The 21568-nt window shown below is 36.5% G+C and overlaps 2 protein-coding genes across 4 annotated transcripts in view; one reads left to right on the top strand and one right to left on the bottom strand.

Moving 5' to 3' along the window:
• The window catches only part of LOC136882049 (zinc finger protein 665-like), a 93718-nt gene that overhangs the window by 36150 nt on the left and 36000 nt on the right, over positions 1-21568 (bottom strand). The gene's annotated exons all lie outside the window — the stretch shown is intronic.
• LOC136882347 (uncharacterized) overlaps positions 1-21568 on the top strand; it is a 37394-nt gene that overhangs the window by 6256 nt on the left and 9570 nt on the right. For all 3 annotated transcript variants that reach the window (XM_067154944.2, XM_067154948.2, XM_067154947.2), the window contains exons 2-5: positions 6925-7007; positions 12370-12498; positions 14399-14454; positions 19186-19397. In XM_067154944.2, the coding sequence (XP_067011045.2) occupies positions 6939-7007; positions 12370-12498; positions 14399-14454; positions 19186-19397 (466 nt within the window). In that variant the 5' untranslated portion in view covers positions 6925-6938. The remainder of the gene's footprint in view (positions 1-6924; positions 7008-12369; positions 12499-14398; positions 14455-19185; positions 19398-21568) is intronic.

Raw genomic sequence — 21568 nt, 5'->3', positions numbered from 1 at the left:
TAAGCTATTTTCAGTTGTCCTATGTTCTGCATGTTCGTCACGTCACTTCAGGATGGCTCCAAGACCGCCGTTATCAGAGGGTGAACTTGCAATGATTTTGAGTGCTATTTGTTTCTTTCAATGTGAGGGGTAAAAGTAGGGGACAAGAGGTTCCCTGTGTACCAAAAGGTAGCAGATTTTCTTGGATTATCACTGTCGTCAGTGAGAAGAGAAGGAGCCGCTTCTAAGGAGAATGATGGAAGTACGTCATCCCGACCAAGAAAGAAGCAGTGTGCGAGACCGTGGCAGACTAAAATCCATCCCGATGTGTTTACTTTGTGCACAATACGAAGAAATATGCATGATTTTTATATGAATAAGGTATTTCCCACAATTAAAAGCCTCCGCATGAAACTGTTAGAAAATATTACAGATTTTCCTGATATGTCAATTTCTATGCTTTTTAAAGTAGTTCAAAGCTTGGAATTCCGATTAAAAGAACTAAACAGTAAACCAGTGCTAATGGATGGAATCTGTGACAGTTGCTGCATCCCGACATACGTACTGTACCACCGGGCGAGTTGGCCGTGGGCGTAGAGGCGCGCGGCTGTGAGCTTGCATCCGGGAGATAGTAGGTTCGAATCCCACTATCGGCAGCCCTGAAGATGGTTTTCCGTGGTTTCCCATTTTCACACCAGGCAAATGCTGGGGCTGTACCTTAATTAAGGCCATGGCCGCTTCCTTCCAACTCCTAGGCCTTTCCTATCCCATCGTCGCCATAAGACCTATCTGTGTCGGTGCGACGTAAAGCCCCTAGCAAAAAAACCTACTGTACCTTAGACGAATTAGAGACTTAAGAGCACAGGGCTACAAGATCGTCTTTACAGTCGAGACCTGGTGCGGACAGAACCATACTATGAAATATGGATGGCAAGAAAACGTGGTTGAAGCTGTAGAAAACAACTTTGACAACTATAATCTGTATAGAGGGTACATTCAGCAAATTTATGGATGGCGTGGAGGGTTCAAAACACCGTCTGGAGCTGGGAAACGCATCATAATTTTACACATCAGAAGTGAAGAAGGATTTCTTGACGGTGCAGAACTTTGTTTTATTGGCAAGAAAGGAAGTGGTGATTACCACAATGAGATGAACTCGACTCATTATGAAGAATGGTTCACGAAAGTCCTGAGTTTATTGCCTCAAAGGTCGGCTGTCGTTATAGATCAAGCTCCATATCATACGATGGTCGATCCTTCATCTAAAAACCCTAACATGTCATGGCTGAAACCTGAAATTATATCTTGGTTAACATCAAAGAATATTTCACTACTACCTGGAGTTGACGATTGTAACAAATTAACTAAATCAGAGCTGATTGTCGTTGCCAGGCCTTATTTTCAAACACCAGTAAAGAAGCTGGAAAAACTGACTAAACGACTTCGACCAGATGTACAACTTGTTTGGTTACCAGTGGCCCATTGCGAGCTTAATCCAATTGAGCTCAGTTGGACTTATGTAAAAGGGAAAATAGCAAATAAAGAATGGCTAACACATTAGAAAATGGTAGAGGTATTGAAGCTATTAACGCTTTATGCCGAGAAGCCTAATGTACCGTGACTCCTGAACTCTGGAAACAATGTATTAAACATGCTAAGAAAATTGAAGACCACTACTGGGAAAAAAGATGGACTATCTGAAAATGGCCCATTGCGAGCTTAATCCAATTGAGCTCAGTTGGGCTTATGTAAAAGGGAAAATAGCAAATAAAGAATGGCTAACACATTAGAAAATGGTAGAGGTATTGAAGCAATTAATGCTTTATGCCAAGAAGCCTTATGTACCGTGACTCCTGAACTCTGGAAACAATGTATTAAACATGCTAAGAAAACTGAAGACCACTACTGGGAAAAAAGATGGACTGTCTGAAAATGTCCCTTATTTCGAGCCAGTCATAATCAACATGAGTGACAGCAGCACCGATTCATCGCAACACAGTGATTTTCCAGACGAAGAAAATTGACAGAATTAAATATTGTAAATGCATGTAAACAATAATGCAAATAACTCTTGTAAAAATTGTTCAGTGTGATATTTCTAAATTAGGAAGTCAACCATATTTAAACTTGACAATGAAGTTCCAAAGCCCTTATGAGAAAGGGTGATGGGAAGTGGAATATATAAGAGGAAATAAAATTAAAAGTTGAAAGTAAATGAAAAGTTGTGTTCGTTGCGCGCATGATTACTACTGAATGCGGCAACACTGCGCCTCATTTCATCACCCGGCCTGCTGTTAATCACATGGTCCGGCATACAGAAAACCTCTTTTCAATATTACTCTTCATAAATTCGGTACCACACTGCACAGTTACAATTGTTGTAGTTTCTGAAAACCATGACTGAGTGCTTCAAAACAAGCTGAAGTTTGCTGCTGTACGTTTATCCTGGGCTGAGAAAGAGTTGCTTTAGAAAAATGATAAGAACATTTTCGGGGTGGTTGAAAAAAAAATTGTAACTTGAGTATTACACTACAAATACATATGGTTATAACATATAAAAATTTCATTAGCATCAGACAAGTAGTTTTCCTTGTATTTATTCCTAAGTGAGCGCTTCCTAGAGAAGAAGCCAAAAACCGTGGCAATATTTATTACAACCACAAATAAAAAATATTTAATGAACGTCGAAAACAATGTGTCTTATGCGCTAATGCAGAATTAAACAAGGAAAATATTGGTATAATTTGCATTGCAATAGGCCTATTGGTTCGTTTGTAATTAAAGCCTAAACTCGAGTGTCCATAATAAAAAATCCGACAGTGTGTTAAAGTTTTAAACTTAATCTTTGTAATAGTAGATAGACCCATTCCACCCAGCACCTTCTTTCACCTCTTTCTGCTCCACGAAAACTCGATAACAAGTGGTAGCAGACCGTGGTTGAATGGGTCTAGATTAAGCCATTTTGATGGCTAAAAGTAAGATCTGTTTTGAATTCTGAAAATTTTCTTAGTTGCTTGGATAATGTTTCCAAATTGTTAACTTTTCTGTCAACATGTCTGGCCCTCGCGAAGTCCTCGCTCCCGTGTACTTGCGGAAGGAGGAATTGATTTTTGAGTTACTCATCAGATGTTTGATGGCTGCCCATATATCTTTGATAGGAGTTTGTCTATTGAGAGATTTAACAAATACCTTCCACGCTGTTCGTCTTTTTTCATTAAAATAGACTGTATAGAAGCGTCTATTTTTTATACTGAATATAGTGATCGTAAGTGCCATACTTTTGATATGTTTTTAAGGCAGCTTGTCTTCAACGAACTAGGGAAGCGCATTCGGAATCTCATGTGAATAGAATTGTTCTGCTTTTTAAAAATCTGCTTGTGTTCATTGGGATGATAGGTATCTAAATAGGAATGAATAAATTGTAAAAGTAGATTATAGTCAAGAATATGTGTATGTGGAATTGTAGAGCGTATTTTATCAGCGAGAAAGGCTGTGAATAATTCAGGATCAAACTAACGGAGATTACGGGATGTAGTAAAGTGAGAGATATTCCTGTAAACTTGTGGGCTTATATCTATTATTATTGGGAAATGGTCACTTTGATGTGTATCATTACACTCCAATTTGTTTTGTGTGCTAAATCAACTACAAATAGTGAGGTCTACTGCACTTTTATTAATGTTAGGGGCTGTTAGTCGAGTAGAAGAGCCGTTGTTGAGGATAAGCAGTTCCTGTTTTACGGTGATTTTTTCGATATTCCTCACTTTTGGGCAGCTAAACATGCTCCCCAAAGAGGATTGTGAGTATTAAAGTTTCCAGCTATGAGCGTGTTTTTTGTGAAAATTGCGAAAAAGAGATGTCCCATTGAGCATAATTACCTTTTATCCACAACAGGCAGTATATTGAAACCACGTACCAATCTTTAATTTGTACTACGATGGCTTGAGTTCCCGGTATAATATACTTTAATGGAGTTTCCTGAAAATAGATGTCTTGTTTTATTAAAATGAATGTACCTCCAGAAATGGATGCATCATGCCATATCGCCGAAAAACCTTTCATATGAAAATTACAATGAGATTTCAACCAAGTTTCGCTCAATAAAATTAGCTCAGGATCAAAAGAATTTAACAAACTCACTAACTCATGTTTCTTGTTTAGAATGCTCCGACAGTTCCATTCCAATAATCGTATGTTTTACTTGGAAGTAGTGGAATGTCCGAATAAAAGAAGAACCTCATCATGTAAAGACTTTAACAGATGTTTCCACTGGACGTTTTGTCCCATGTGGTCCATTAAGACTTCAAATTTGTTAGAAACAATTCGACATTTGTCTTTAAAATTAACATTTGGATTACAATTTGGTGCCGCTACAGAGGAGGTGGATGCTGAAATTTGTGCGTTGGGATCCGAAGGTTGCCTCTGTTGACTGGGCTTCCATGAGGTAGATGCAGCCTCGTTAAGATTAGCAGGTATCAGTCTCACTATTGGAGTGCCAGAATTTTCTGTAACTACCTTCAGATTACTTAACAAATTAAGATACACTCTCCTGTCATAACCTGGTTTAATAGGTGGGCGGGGAGGATTACTAACCATCATAGTATATTTACGCTTTTGAGGGATGGTTTCTTCATATTGTTGTGAATTTCTCCCAGTGGATATTTTTATTTTCATGTGGTACTTACTTGGGTACTGATAAGATACCCATATCTTGCGTATGCTATGCTCTGCTGTCTTGCTTTTGAAGGAATTTGTTATTTGCCATAATATCAGCTTTGTGGTGATGTGTCAGTCATCTATTTCAAGGTAAAGCTACTTTGTTGTGTGAGGTTATGCTCTCAATAACATAGTATGCCGTACAAACTAGGGGTATCAGATCATTATCATTAATCAGGTCATAGCAAGTACTTGAAAATAAAAATATATGAATTATAATGTATTGGGAATGGAAATAGTAGAATTGCATTATAATTGTCAGAGTTGGTGAGGGGGTGTAATGAAGGAGGGTAGCATAGGATAGAAGGTGAAGGTTCTGGGGGTTGTGGTGAGCATAACTGGATGTGAATCACTACGACGGAAGTCATTTCTCTGCTCTATCTGTTAATAATAATAGTAACGTATTTCATATAATGCAAATTGCGGCGCAATCTCTGATTGCAGACTGAAACTACAATCTTAGAGCCAAAATTTATTATTGACTTTCAGCTGTATTCTATTATATCCTCTTGCACAAAACTGTTGCTTTTGTCGCATCAACCATACCGAATTGTAGTCTCACTAGGAGATCACCCGCAGTCCACGATTTCCACTTCAAGATCTGCACAAGAAAATTAGATCACGAACCAGACTACCAGGGCGCTACACTCTGTTTGGCAGTGCTTGTGATAGATACCACGCTATCTCTTGTGCCCAGAGAAAAATATCGCTGACACGCTACTGCTCTGATTAACTGTAAGGTTAAGGACTCACCAGATGAATAAGAAATGTATATGTAGACACTGTGGTGGTTATATTGAATATTCCAATATGTGTACTATTTATTCTCTTTATTAGTTTTAGATCTCTGGTATGGCTATTAGCTGCTGTAAATAAATTATAATTAGGAGGGGACAGATGCTATAGATGTTAAAAGGATCTAATAAGAAAAACATTAATAAGCGGGGTAAGTGTCATCCAACTGAAAACCGCATCAGTGTTTCAGCACTGATACGAACAGTGCTACCAAAGCCATGTGCACAGGCAGCTGCTGGGACCTCTTCATGTTAGCGTGACGAGTAATGACTAGTCCACACCAAGGTTAATAAACATTATTAATGAAAACATTTTGCACATTATTTCCACATTCCGAAAAGCTGTTTCTTAGGTTACGATGCATAGGGTCAGGAAGAAGAAAATAGATGCAAAGTGTGGAAACGAAATATTTTGGAAAGGCTTTCAGAATTATATTTGGAGAGAACACTTATTTGAGAACTTTTAATTCATGAAGCAGCAGGCTTTCAAATATTTTTTCAGAAAACCCCCCACATGACTTTCAGTTCTTGTTGACAGTAATTGGGCCTGGAAATGCAAGAAATGATACAGATTATCAGAAAGCCTACTCCACTAATGACAGGCTATTTTGTAATAGATATAACTTTAAGATTCCTAGCAACTGGTGACTCAGACATATCACATATATTTGTCTGCAGTATCGAAACAAGCTATTTCAATTATTGTGCCTGAAGTGTTTGATGCCACAAATTCAAGGAATTGGTAAAGGTACGAAATACTAAAAATTTTCATTTAACCTAGTTAGGAAAATATTATGTACAAGTGATTATCGAAGGTTAGGTTATTCAGCGAGGAGCGAAGCTGGAAATGAAACTACATTAGAACGCAGCTAAAAGAATATCATACAGAATTAAAAATATTGTATATCAGAACTTTTGCTTGGGATTCGAGAGCCAATTTTTAGAAGAAATAAGGAAGCATTGTATTCCATGCTACAAATTTGCATGCTGTAATTGTGTTCTTGTGCACGTGCAAACCGAAATATTACTGAAAGCACAAAAAGTTAATGAAAAGTTACATTCAAAAAGTTAAAGATATTTTGTTTATCAACATGCTGGAAAAGTTAACAAACATGCTATTCTGCTTATTAACAGTTAAAAATGTTCATGAACATAGCTGATTGACAGTGTTTGTTAACAAAGTTCACAAAAAAACATCGTGGTGTGGACGCACCTTTACTGTTATTAATATCTCACTTTTGCAGTCTTCAACATACTTGGTAGGTCCTCCATCCCATCTGACAGACAGATCGCCTACATGCGTCAGCTCAAAAGACCTACCCCAAGGCTCTCTTGCGGCCACATAACATTGTTATTAGTGTTAAAATGATGAAATATGAGAGAGATAATTTTAATAAATTTTGTTATTTGTTTTGCTTTGTTTTTATAATTCTAGATTATTGACAAAATATGGAGGAACCTCACTTCATCAAATGTGAGCCAGGCTGGCTGTCAGATAGAGAGAAGTCTTATAATTTGGTGAGTGGCCTATTTGTTACTAATTTTATTGATATATAGACCTCATATTTTAGCTAAAAACGTATTTTGTTCCTGAAGAGGTACCTTAAAATGAAGTTGTATATACATGCTTCTCTACTTATAAAGTTAAAACTGGTGGTCCTATAATGCCTAAAAATGGATAAATTTATGCTAGAACCTATGGGCCAATTGCAGAAATGGTATTTAGACAATGTTAACTGTTAAACAGTGTCTGAGTATGGCTGCCGCATTGCAAAGACGTTATTTATCAATTAGACACTGTCTAAAACCGATGTTCAACCGGCCATATTTAAACATTGCCGAAAACACTGTTTAATCTCAAATTTTAGGAGTGAATAACAATCAAAAGTTATGTACTATGAACATATGACACAAGGGACAGTCTGGTAACTGTCAACTCAACTACGATTCTTCGCAGCTGATACATTTTATTATATTTGGAATAATTTCCCCAGAATTATAAGTCCAAACCAAACCAAACCCCTTGGCACTACAGCCCTTGAAGGGCCTTGGCCTACCAAGCGACCGCTGCTCAGCCCGAAGGTTTGCAGATTACAAGGTGGTGTGTGATCAGCACGATGAATCCTCTCGGCCGTTATTCTTGGCTTTCGAGACCGGTGCCGCTATCTCACCGTCAGATAGCTCCTCAATTCTAATCACCTAGGCTGAGTGGACCTCGAACCAGTCCTCAGGTCCAGGTAAAAATCTCCGACCTGGCTGGAAATCGGACCCGGGGCCTCAGGGTAAGAGGCAGGCACGCTACCCCTTCACCAAGGGGCCGGCTAGAATTATAAGTCACTTCCACTATATCCATATCAGAATAACTTGTCCTGATCATCAGAGGTCTGTCACGTACATTAACCAGGATGGATTCATCTATAACATGCAATTCCAAATAAGCAAACATAATAGTCTAGGGACACTAAAAAGTAGGTTGTATGTGGGGGTTTTTTCCCATGCTAATTCAGGTAAGTTTTCGACAACCGTGAGATACAAAAATGCAAGGCCTGGGAAGAAAGAGCTGTGGCCATAACAGCCCCAGCATTTACCTGATGTAAAAATGGGGAAACTATGGAAAAGAATCTTCAGGGCTGCCAGTGGTGCATTTCGAGCGTATCACATCTGGAATACAAGCTAAATCCATATGGCCCATACAACTCATTCGGATACACAGTATTACAGTTCCATCTTCCCTTCGCAGAAGCTATTTACATTAAACTCACCGTAACAACACTATAATCAAAGCTACACTTCCTTGTATGGTGGCATGTCGCTTCACCGAAAGCGATATTCTTATCTGTGGGAAAGTCGTGCTCATGCTTATCCATATTTGAGTAATGTGTAGAAAGATGATTACTGACTAACATTTGGCGTGCGCACTCGCGTTTTTCATTGGTTGCGACAAGCTTGCAGGGAAGATACTTCTATTTCCATTTTCAAACCAAAATTGAAACTTTAAACACAGGCTGAACATTGTTTACGAAATGGAAGATTGTGATTGACATAGAGGTTGTTTAGTTAGATGTTGTCTATGGCTTAAAACTAGTCATCATTTCTGCAATCGGCCCAATATTTGCATAAATTCCTGTAATTGGTATATATTTAATGCTAAATCAATTTTGAACGCTTTTAATTTATTCCAAGAGACTAAAATATTTGCTGACTGATTTTCAGTATCTTGAAGGGTAAGTATTCTTGAAGTACGTTTTGAACGAAATCTTAAAATCGGGAAGCTGTAAACCATACCGCACAAAAGTCCTTGAGAACCTCCCGCAGCAAACACACCCGCAGTCTGTGTGTCATGAGGCGGGGGAGGAAACAAAACTCTTCATTCCATTCTGCAAGAACATTTCATTTGTCCGTTTGTTCAGTAGGTGCATTATGTTGAAATGTCAGCTTCCAAGTTATATCTAATTAAACAGTGTTTACAGAGGTCTCCCTACTTCACATCGGATGGTAAAATAATATTCTGCGATGTTTGTGGCAAAGAATTGAGTGAAATGTTATATATTTACCCTCTGAAGTGTCAATATCAATTTAGCAAAATAAACATGGTGTTTGAATTGTTAAACGCTAACTAAAATGCTTAAAGTTGAAGCTGCCTAAAATATATTTTAGAACCTATTTTTATATATTTGGAAGCCTCTTTTAGGCATGTAAAATAAAATTTTTTGGTGCCCAAAAACCCAAGGTCTACTGATAAATATACAGTATGTAAGCAAGTGCCAATTCAAGTCATGTATAGCAACATAGGGACATACAACCAGTTAAACACAATGACAGGTCTACTTAATAACAATAAGATTTCTGCAACTTTCTGCAGTCATTATTATTTGATGCCATTTGGGCTGCCTGCAGTACAATTTTGATGTTGAGCTTTACCCACTGGCAGAGAAATCACATCTCTTGTTTAGATGACCAAAAGGCTAAATAATTTGTCTGCAAAAGACAGATGTAGTAATGGCTGGAGTGTAGGTTTATATTCGAAATAACTGTCTTTAGCTACAATGATGGCTTCATGGCACTGCTGGAATCGTTGACATGCATGAATCATTTAGTGTCCATTATTACTGTATTTAACTTGGGTTATGGCAGCGTTTAGTGAATCAGTCACATTGTGAGAATGTTTATTAGTCGCCCTTTCAATAATAATAATGTTATTGGTTGTATGTCCAACTGACTACAATTTTATGGTTTTCAGTGATGCCCTATTCACACATAATCTAGTGCATGAGTAAGGTGGCCACATGTATGTTAAGGTATGATAAGGTCTTGCAGACTGACTGCCATCAAATCTTGTCATCACAGCTATGTTCGCAGGTGTAGTGTCTTGCTGAAATATTGACGGCCTTCCCCTTCCAGTATTTTATCTGGGGCACATGAACGTAGTCAGCAACTTTAATCTCAGGAATGCCCTGTGGAAGGAGGAGGGGTGCAATGACACGCAACCTCTAAAACTATATCAATTGTGAGAAATATGGCTTTATGTCTTGCCAACGACGCATGCAGCTATTGGATGCTGCAAGATACTAAGTTTTTTTATGTACCAGTAAATCTACTGACACCAGCTTCATTAGCTTCGGTCAGTACTCTACTGTCTGAGCCTGGCATTTCCAGGAATATGGGACGTCCAAATGATCTACAGGTCCACACAAACCACCAGAAGAATGGGAATCTATTTCAATTTTTAAAAGAGCAAGCTTGTAGTTTTACATGGCTGTTGATACAGTGATCATAACCATGGGATCTCCAGGTTTACATGGAATCTAAATGGCAGGGACATGACCTTTCATTTCAAATACATCAGGTTCATGTCACTTGATTTACTGGTGCATAAAGGAACTCCTGCGGGAAGAAATTCCATCACTTTGACGTTTTCAGAAACTATGGAAGCAGTTAGTGCATTGTAAAACCAACAATTTAATAATCTGTTCTTGCCTTTCTATTACTTATACCAGGTGAACAGAAAATGAGTGGGTCCAGTACAGCCAAAATATCCAGCAAGGCTATGGCTTTAATACTGATTAAAGGAGAAGTCGACCTTTTCAATACATTACATTAAATATTAAAAAGTAATGCATTACAAAATCTGAAATATTTCAGTACATGTTTCATCCTGTAGTTAGGGACATCTTCAGCTGATGAAGACAATTACAATTGATCCAATATTCAAATGTGTAAGTTAAAATTGACCGTAAGAAGTATAAAATAAGGCATGCAAAATAATATGAACACTGCAGGACTTTTCTAGACTCTTTCTTTATTTTTTGTTAAATCCAACTGCATAGAGTATCATTTCAAAATGATTGATCCTTGATAGAAAGTATAAACAAAACACATTAAAAGTAGCCTTGAGGTCTTCTAATACAAAGCGTCATGTAAGCATAATGATTTCTTTGGCATTTGAATATTACATTATATTTAAAGTTAGTAAATATAATGGAACTTAAAAACGAGGACACAAGTTCATCTCGTAAAGCATTGAATTTTGTAATAAGTGCAAACAGTGTAGAAAATAACTTGAAGATCAAGCAAAGTCAAATGGATGCTTATAGAGAAAGTCAAGAAAGAAAAGGGAAAATGGGGAAATTAGAACAAGAGGTGTAGAATGGGATGGAACAGAGGAAGAAATAATTGGAAGAAGCACTTACTCCCCTGCTGGGCCCACTGTACTGACGCGAGCTGAGATGAAATGTATTTCTTGTAACGTTATGGCCAACAAGTCTAGAATCCTGAGCTTTATGTAAACTGTAAGTGTTTTATCAACCTGAACTACATAGCTGCTAAATCTGTACATGTACAGTAGAATGTTAAAAAAGCAACAGTTTAAAATTGGCCTAAGTATTCTATTTCACAGCAAGTGTTACTTTATGATCTGCATGTGCATGTGGAAATGAGCAGGGTCCGAGATAAGAAGTGGACATAGATGCACAGTAATCACAGAAGTTTTCGACCGACATTGCACTGTTTACCACAGCAATTTACTACTGCTCAGTGTGAATGGACTTAAAGTTACAACCCTGTAGGTTTACTGCAATGTAAAAAATTTAACCTAGTGTCAGGTATGATTCTGTGAATGCGTTATTAATATTATGCATAACGGAGTTATTGATCCCCATCTCATTTTGTTTTCTGATGGTTTCAATTATGCAGTTTTGTTAATATGAAAGATTACCAATACAGGAGTTCTGAAAAACCTAATATTCTGCATGATAAACCCGTTCTTAACCAAAATGTAGGAGTGTGGTGCACAGTTACTGATGAAAGAAAAATTGGTCCCTGTTTTTGCTGTGATGCAATTAATGACAGTTTCGTAAAGCATTGAATCATATTGCTTTGTGGCCTGTGCAATCCTTGCTGTGCATGCGGGAAGCTCACAACCACCACCTCTGTAGATCGGTAATAGAATGTCAGCCTTAAGATCTGAGGATCATGAGTGAGTTGAGTTAGTTTAAGAATAGGTCCATTTGGTATGACTGGAAGATCGGATTAATGTGAGTTACAAAAGTGTAATGTATTTTTGTGTAGGTTATTATTTACTATATAATATGATGTACTCAAACTGTATCACTCCAGTGGTTAAGTGTAACAGAGGGCCAAGAGCCCTAACTTCGCGACCTATAAAGGCATAATAAATAAATAAATAAATAAATAAATAAATAAATAAATAAATAAATAAATAAATAAATAAAATGATTAATAACACTAACAAAATATTCTATCATAACTCTTATTATGTTTTTACTATTTGATAATTTGTATTTTCTTTTCCAGCGACTTCTTCTAGGGCCGTCTTTTAATGCCCTTTTTTGCCTATTTAATCCTTCTTTCTTTTTTTCAGGAGAAGTATGTGCATTTACCCACCAATCACTTGATGATAAAGTCTGAACCAGATAATGCTTCTGCTAAATTAAGTATTGAGGAGGCCAATGCAGAAAATGTGAAAAGAGAACTTATGATTGATATTGAGGTGAAAATTTACTTCTAACACATTTTTTAAGCTTGAAAATCATTCAAAAGTATTTGAATCACTGCCATCATCCAATGTACATACATCTTCACTGTAGACTGTTATGTCTTTCAGTCTTCATTGTATGATGTGATGCCTGTGATGTTGCTTAGTTCCACACTTCTTAACTTCAAATAATTATTAACGGAGAGTAACCATTGTCATCTTGATCTTCCTCTGTCTCTCTTACCCTCCATGGCCGATTTCATTGTTCTCCTATTTAACCTGCCCTCCAACGTTCACCTTGCATGACCCCAATACAAAAGCATGTTTACATGCATTACTTTATCCATTGAGTTCATTCATCACTTAACCTTCAGTTTCTCATTCTGAGTACCCTTCTGACATTATTCCCACCTGCTTATACCATAAATCATCACTTTCATGTCTGTTCCTTTCTCGGTATACGATAACCTGAACCCCTCCCACCTCTGCCCTAGCTTTCACTCCTGTTTAGCAATGTTGGTCTGAAAACAAATAACTTCACCTGTGAAAAATCACTTTTTCCTTCCAGAATATTGTTGACTGAACTGCATTAAGCCTTGTTACTTCCAGTTGTTTTCACATACTCAGGAAATCTACCGTTACAGGAGTTCTGCCAAATCTAATATGCTGAATTTTTTGAAGTGTCACTCCTCTTCCCAATTTTCCCTCTGATTAGTGTGAATACAGGATGGTCGCCTCGTTGTACCCCTCTGTAACGGCCAAGGATCACTAGGATAAAAGGAATGTGAGTGGTCGCATGTTGAGCAAAATTTAACCTGCTTCTTTCTTGCTCAGTTACACCTAAACTACTGACTTTTTTTACTACATAATGAATACCATTTCATTCCTAAATGTGTATTTACATATTAAATGAACATATGGACATTTTTGAAACAAAAGGTTTCAGAATTTATGGTAAGCGTTTAGGTATGAATTTTACACTCAACCGCACAAAAATTTGCCATAGCAGAAGGTGACTCTCTTTCAAATTCCCTGTTTGAATTACAATGGACATGTTGTGCAGGTGGTATTTTCTCTTCGGCCACCAGCTATCATTGGTTTATGCATATCCGCACATTTTGTGTATGTATAAAATTCAGTATTTCTTTGGTAGCCAGATTTTGAGCCATTGAGTATACATCCTTATATATAAGAATTCTCTGATTGATTTCCAAAATGACATCTCATCTAAACCATGGGATGGCATTTCATTACATTTTGCATGAACCTTCTGTGAGGGAACTGTAGCATGACAGTTTTATTTCAGAATATTGAACTGAAAATATATCATTTGCAAAAAAAAATATTGCATAATAGCTTAAATAGAAATGGTGTCTGCTTTCTGCTTAGTTACACCTGCAAGACTGGACCAAGTGAGCTGAAATTGGTTATTTGGTACAACTAAGGACTACTCTCATTTTTCAATAAATTACCCTTTCTAAATTGTGACCTTTGATATGTAGAAATTTACTAAACTTGCTCACGTCTTATTTGTTGAAAGGAAAATATTTAGGAACATTATTCCCATTAGAAAATGAAGCCAAAATTGTGTACTAAAAATTAAGTTTCTTACAAGAAAGGTCATCAGCATTTTCCTCACAACTCTGATGGTCTCCAGGAAATTATGCTTTTATGTATTAAATTACATGTCCTAATCAGCAATAACATTATAGTGACTGACTGTTGTTAGTTGAAGTGTGCTGTGTCTGTGCTTGCCACTCACCTCTGTTAGATGAGAGTACAGCTGCAGTTGTACATAACTAACCCATCAGTGAGGGAGGGGTACAACAGCTAGTTTTGTGTATATTTTTGTATATTAATGTGGTTTTTATTCCACATGCTTAATAATATCTGGTCCTTTATATCTTTTCTTCAGGACTTCTGTGAACCTTACAGTGGCAAGTGGGACATAACTAGTAGTGCACTGCAAGAGTAAGTAGTCGTTATAATTATTAAAAATAGTTTCTGCAATTAGGTACAAACACTGCACAGACTCTGTTCTTGGCTTTTGTAGCACTCTGTTTTCAATGAATGACATTTATTTCATTGTTTGCCAGCTGCTTGGCTGATGATGTTCAGATTGCCCTGGGTTTTATTCCTCACCATAATGGGAAGTTGAATTGCATTTTGTCAATCTCTTTAGCTTGGGGACTGAATGTTTGTCTTTAAACACACCTCTTATTTATACACAACACTACAAGAAGGGACCAGAAAGAACACAAAATGGAGAGATAGAGGTAATTTCTTCTTCTTTCTTTGAATGGGCCAACTAAGGACCACAATGTTCAAGTTTTCTGCTTGGAGAGGGACTTGATATTTGCCCAATACTCGCACATTCTCTGGCAGTGATTCCCACAGGAAAGAGTTTATATTAGCTGTAAGAAAGAACTGACTGAGGAAAGCTAAGTTGGTTTGGGCAGGTGATGCAAATACAAAATGAGAAGATTCCAAAGAAGACTTTAAGAATATGAATAGTTGAAGGAAAGCTACAGGATGGCCTTGAATGAGATGGAGGGACTGTGTTGTGGAAAACATAAAACAAGGGATGTAGGCAGAAACACAGTGATCAAAGAGGTGTGGTGGAAAGAGAAAAAAGTAGAGATTTTTCGATATTATCCTACAGAGCTTATGTGTCTGGAGATGGAACCTGATGATACTTTATACCAACCACCAGAAAATTATGCAATAATGAATAAGATTTTTGCCAGGAAAGGCATTGACCTTGTCAACAAACAGTACTGCCCATTGTTTTTGTGTAGGCTAAGTGGACTATGATCCACCCCTCCACATAAAAGGGAAAAGGGAGTGCAAGGAAAGAAATCAGTTCAGTTTTCGTGTGTGGTAAGCAAGTCAACAAGTAAAATTTGCATGTTCATGAAACATACGGACAGCAGTGAACTTAGCGATCAGAATTGATAAGAATACTCTTGATGAAAAAGATTTGCATTGTGAGGCAGTTCTTGATAGGTATTGGTATACAAAGCAACTGCTGCCCAGCCTAAATGCCTGCAGATTAAAGGTGATGTGTGGTCAGCAGTACAAATCGTCTCGTCCCTAATTCATAGCTTTCAGGTCCAGGGCTGCTGTCTCAGTGGTTACTGTCAGATAGTCCTCAATTGTTCTCATGTGGGCTGAATGAACTACAGACCATGCCTTGAACTAAGTAAAAAGAACTCTGTGCTACTGGTAAGAGTTAGGCTCACTACTCCAGGACACAGAACTGGTTAAAGATGAAAAGCAAAAAGGAAACCTAGAATCATAAGAATTATTTATCACAGAGAAAAAGTGAGAAATAACACTAATATCATTACCTTTTATTATTTATTTATTTATTTCATTACCGGTAATGAAGTTCAACAATAATGAGCTAGAAGATCACATTGAGGGGCAGTACATATTAAATTCACAATTAAATCATAGCATTAATTCTAAGAATGAAATACATTGACTAATAATTATAAAGACAGTGGGCTATACAACTGCTAGTAGTAATGCCATTTCAACACAAGTTCATAATTTATTAGTAAAATATGTATCCCATGAATATTCTTTTGTTTTTGCCTTAAAGCCATCCAGTTCTTTAGTCTGATATTTTGTGGTATATTATCAAAGATTTTAAACATACTGTGTGTGACACTTCTTATCCCATATTGTGTTGAATTAGGTTGTGGGTAGTGTAACATAGATTTTAGTTGAGTATCACATGAATCTGTTTCTTAAAATTTGCATTAAGATCACAGTGACTTAAGTTACATTTTATCTTATACATGAAAATATTGGATGAATATTAAACAGCACCTTCCAAAGGGCATATATTAGATACTTTATTTAATTCAGAGGTAGGCGTTAATTGATGCAGGCCATATATAGTACAAATAGCTCCATTTTTTAAAATCTGTAATGGTTTTAAACTATTTTTTTATACCTACCAGCCCAGATGAAACACATGTAGGATAGTGTGTGGGTTAGCGTTGTTGAATAAGACTGTGGTAAACTGATTTGAAGGCATTGGAACATAAAATACATCTATAATAATGGTGTGTGGTGTCTGGAGAGGCCTGGTGCATATCTTTTGATTTAACATCCGTAAGCGACCTGTGTGTTGTGATGCTGATGATGATGAAGAAGACTAAATATGTAACCAGTTCCCGTGCCAAGGGAATTAACCAAATATGGTTAAAATTCCCGATCTTAACAGGAATTGAACACGGGACCCCTGTGACCAGAGGCCAGCATGGTAACCATTTAGCCATGGAGCCAGACATAAAATGCATCTATGTCTTTGCAGTGCTCTAATTATTCTTCTGAATTTTCTTACAGACAAACTGAATACATTCATTCCTTTATAAATTCTGGATTATAATCAATGTAGAAATCTTGTGAATGTAGCTCTATGTATAAAAATTATTATTAACTGAGATACTATCAGGAAATAAAATTTTTGAATGTATTTTATGGAAGGTGTGTGATTTTTCTATATTTACCAAAAGCTTACTTAAGCATAGCCATTTATAGATGAGTTCAATATCATCTTTCATCAAAATAATAATTTCTTGTATGTTGTTTACAGTGTAGAATATATTTATATCGGCAAAGAGAATGATGATTCCTTTAAGGCGACACTCTGGAGATAAAAATATATTTTTACCTAATCCATGGATTTTCATAAAACTTTGTGGGAATATCACCTATGTAAAAGTATATATATCATGAAAATTTCATTCATATACAATTCATAGTTTTTCCAAAAATAGTTTTTGAATTTTTGAAATTTTTAATTCCATTTTATCATGAAATATAATTAACATGTTAATGTAAATTTGCAAATAGGTAGATAATACTTCTTTTAAAAGCACTACATAATGATTTTTCTGTGCATAATTTATATAAGGAGATATATCATACTAAAATTTTTGTAATTTTTAAGTTCTAAAATTTTTGACTTAAAAATCTCTACTTTAAAAAATCCAGCAATCATAAATTCTATATGCAGGTTTCTTAATGTAGCTGTGATACTTATAACATTCAAATTTTGTCACAATTGGCTGAATAGCATGGGAGAAGAATGGGATTTAATTGTAAAAATTACAGTTGGCGGGAAAGTTAAAGTGATGTTTTCTTCCTGATTCATTACCTAAAAGACACCAGAACAGTATGTTTTTCCCCTCCCTTCCTTTCTTAGCAGCTTCTGTATGAATACTGGTAACTCTGGAAGCTTGTCTCTCCTCCTTCTCCAAAGAACAGAAAATGATTCACCTGCATTTTGTTTTTCACAATGCAACCTTTCCTGAGTTGAAGTTATGGGGATTGTAGTTTCTGTCATGTCATGATTCTTGGGTATAGGTGCAGGACATACATGGCTTGAAGTTGATGCGACACTTTCCTGGTGAGAACAATCTGATTCCGATAACATTTCATCCCCATCTCTTTCCTATCAAAAGTTCAGCAATTCATCGTTTAGTAAGGCTCATTTATATTTTCGCATATTGTTTAGTCCCTTGAATATAAGCTATTATTATTACAGCACACTGTCCTTCAATAACAACAGTCTCTTGATATGCAACTGCAAGACGTTACTTGCGCGTGTACTTCACAAAAGAAGACAGACTGGCTACCACTGCAGAACCCATAAAAAAAGATTAAACATACAAGAATAACAAAATTTCTAGTTGTCCACACTATTTTAGTACCATCAGAAATACCAATCCAAGCATAAAATATTGCACAGTGACAATCGAGTACTGAAATATTAGTCCATAATGGGCTTTATAAATTCATTCAGAAATATGTAAATCGTACAGCTTTAGTCTGTATAAATGTATTGGTCCATCCCATGGATGCTTAATTGCAAAGAACAGGCATATTTGATTGAACGGAAACATGACAATGGCATCATTACCTAAGAAAGCATTTCAGCAGGTGCCACGCCCATTTCTGATATGTGCAGACCGGCAAACAAAGCATTATTAAAGTTATAATTTGTTTGACTTCAGTGACATAATTTTGTGACAAGTAAGAAGAAACTCGATCGTTTCAATTTCAGTCATAAAAATATTTTCCAAAACGACCAAATTTTTGTTTTTTTATCTCCGGAGTATCACCTTAATTTTAAAAGAGAAATATTATATATAAATAGATAAGAAACAACAATGGGCCCAAGACTGAACGTTGAGGAATACTGTAAACAACATTTAGTCTCTTACCTTCATATTCTTTTAGACAAACATACTGTGTTCTGTTCTCCAAATAATTGCAAAACCATTCTAATGCAGTACCATGGATGCCAATGTTTCATAATTTCTTCAATTATAACAATTCTTGGTTAACTGTATCAAATGCTTCTTCAAGGTTAACAAATAGTCCAGATGCAAACTTATCTTCATCTACACCTTGCTACAATACAGTTACAATGTCGACTGCAACATTTACTGTCGACAAGCCCTGGTTAAATCCATATTGATAATCATAGACTTTTTTTTAAGTTCAAGATACAAGTTGAGTTTCTTTTTTATACAGATTTCTATAATTTTTGCAATACAAGTTATAGAATCTGTCCTTGATTTCATAATACCTCAGTGATGACCAACATATTTTCCTTTCTCAGTATGTCATTGATATAGTAATAATAATAATGAAAATAATAATAATACCTTTCTTGCCCAGGGTGCAGTTCTCATCATTTTCTACCATTCTTGATAACAAAGTGACCAGCACTGGTGAAGCTGAAGGGGAGGTCAATGAAGCCAGGGACAGAATGAGGTGGAAATGTCACATGTGTGGAAGAGTCTACAAAACAGAATCTCTCCTCAAGAAACACATAATGAGGGATATGGAATCCCACACTTCTACCTCTCCCCATACCAGTGGTGGCAACGGTATGTTACTTGTTACTGTAGGACAATATTTCTGCCATCATTCCTGTCATATACATAGATGTATGTTATTCTAAGTGTTATTCATTATAATGCAGATGTGTGCATGTTTCACTTGCTGGAATAACTCAGGGGCAGTCACTGCTGGTATGTTGGCAAAAGAGGTATATACTGGCATGGAAGGTCTTGGAGTCAAGCTGCATTCTTTAATATAATATTCTACTACTTCATAAATTGCAGTCATCATCATCTTCCTTGGAAGTATTTGGTTAAGTGTCCCATCACAGTCTTGCACTTTCTCTCCATCGCTTCATTGGACATCCTATAGATCTGTTTACCCTTGGTTGATAGCATAGAATCTCTTTTGGTAGTCTTCCAGATTCCATCCTTTGAATGTGACATTTCCAGTTTTCTTGGTAATTATAGATGTAATTGATTATTACTTTCAAAATTCATTTCTTTTATGATCCTATTTTGTATAATCTGCTGTTCGGTGCATGAACATCATTTCATGTGCTTTAATTCACAAATGTCATGAGTTCTGATCATTCATGCCTCGCTGCCATAGCAACGTGTTATAAAGATGTGAGTGTGCATTTGGTCAGGAGATGGCTTCATCATGTCATTTATAATTCCTGTTTTTCTGGTATATTTAGTTATTTTTGCAGATATATCCATTTCTCCTTGGTCAGATAAACTGTATCTCTAATAACTGAAATCATTGACTCTTTCTAAAATATATAAATAGATTTTACTAGGGAAAGGTTCCTTCCCCTTAAAGCAAAAATGATCATGTTGAATTTTGAAGAGATTTCCTAAATATATATTACTGACCACTGAAGATCATCTTTTGATCATGCTACCAGTGCAGTATCATCATTGAAGAGTATAACATCTGGATGTGTGAGATATCTGCTGACTAGTATTCATTCATGAATTTTATGCTTCCATTCCTGTAGTATGATGTTCCTATGCATTATGAAAAACAAAGGAGAGAGTCTACAACCTTGTCTCACACATCTGCTGATCAGCTCCCATTCCATGTTATGCTTTTATAATTTTGCAGCAAGAAGTTTGTCACTGTACATGTTATATTTGTTATCTCTTAATTGTTGTGCAACATTTACCTTTGTTAATATATTGAGAAATTTATTTCAGTCAACTGGCTAAAATGCATTCTTAAAATCAACAAATGCAAATGCTATATGAGTGTAATTCATATGTCTTCCTTCAATCAATATTCAGTTTCTTGATTATTTTATATATCTGTGGTAGTGGTCCAGTTGTATCAAATTCCAATTGGGAAACAAAGTTTTTCCAACTTTCTATGTGCTTTTTCTAGACTTCCCCTTTTTGCTGTTGCTCTCTTATTGTGATATTCCGTTTTATCTTCTAATTTACCAGTTGACAAAAATTTATTTAATATGCATTTCTTTAGCCTGAAGTTACTTTTCCAATGTCTTCACCTCAGGTTCTTAAACCTCTTTTCCTTTGCCATTTCTTGTGAACTGAGATGGTAATAAATAAAGAAAAACATATATATATGTTGACAAGTCAATAAGTATTTGCAATTTTGCTGCAATTGTCTTTAGGTTGCTTCTGTGGCATTGTGTGCTTACCAGCTGCTAAATGGCATGATTGTCCACATCTATGGTAGGTTTCAGCATTATCAGATCAGTACAGCTTGCGCTCTTGTGACATAAAGATGGCCATGCCACTCTCTGCTTGCACAAGAACAGCGTTTGATAATCCATTTTTTTGTGGACTGAGGGTGTACCAGGAGTGGAAATTCATAGAAGACTTTTAGCACAATACAGGGATAATGTTTTGCCACAGCAAAGTGTTTACTGGTGGATTGAACAGTTCAGAACGGGTCGCACGAGCGTGAAGCATGAGGAAAGATCGGGCGTCCATCTGTAGCTGATGCCAATATTGAACGAGTGCTCGATGGGCTCCTGAATATCTGCTCTGTAAATTTCCGCTTTTGGTACACCCTCAGACCACAAAAAATCTATTACGGAACAGTCTTCTGTCTTGATGCAAACAGTTTGAGCTGGCCATTTTTACGACACAACAGCACAAGCTGTACTGATATGATAACCCTGAAAACTACCTCAGACATAGACAACATTGCCATCTGGCGGCTGGTAAGAACACAATGCCTCGGAGCCAAT

Source organism: Anabrus simplex, chromosome 10 (genome assembly GCF_040414725.1).
Source record: "Anabrus simplex isolate iqAnaSimp1 chromosome 10, ASM4041472v1, whole genome shotgun sequence".
Taxonomy (NCBI): Eukaryota; Metazoa; Arthropoda; class Insecta; order Orthoptera; family Tettigoniidae; genus Anabrus; species Anabrus simplex.
This window is presented reverse-complemented; position numbering and strand designations above follow the sequence as displayed.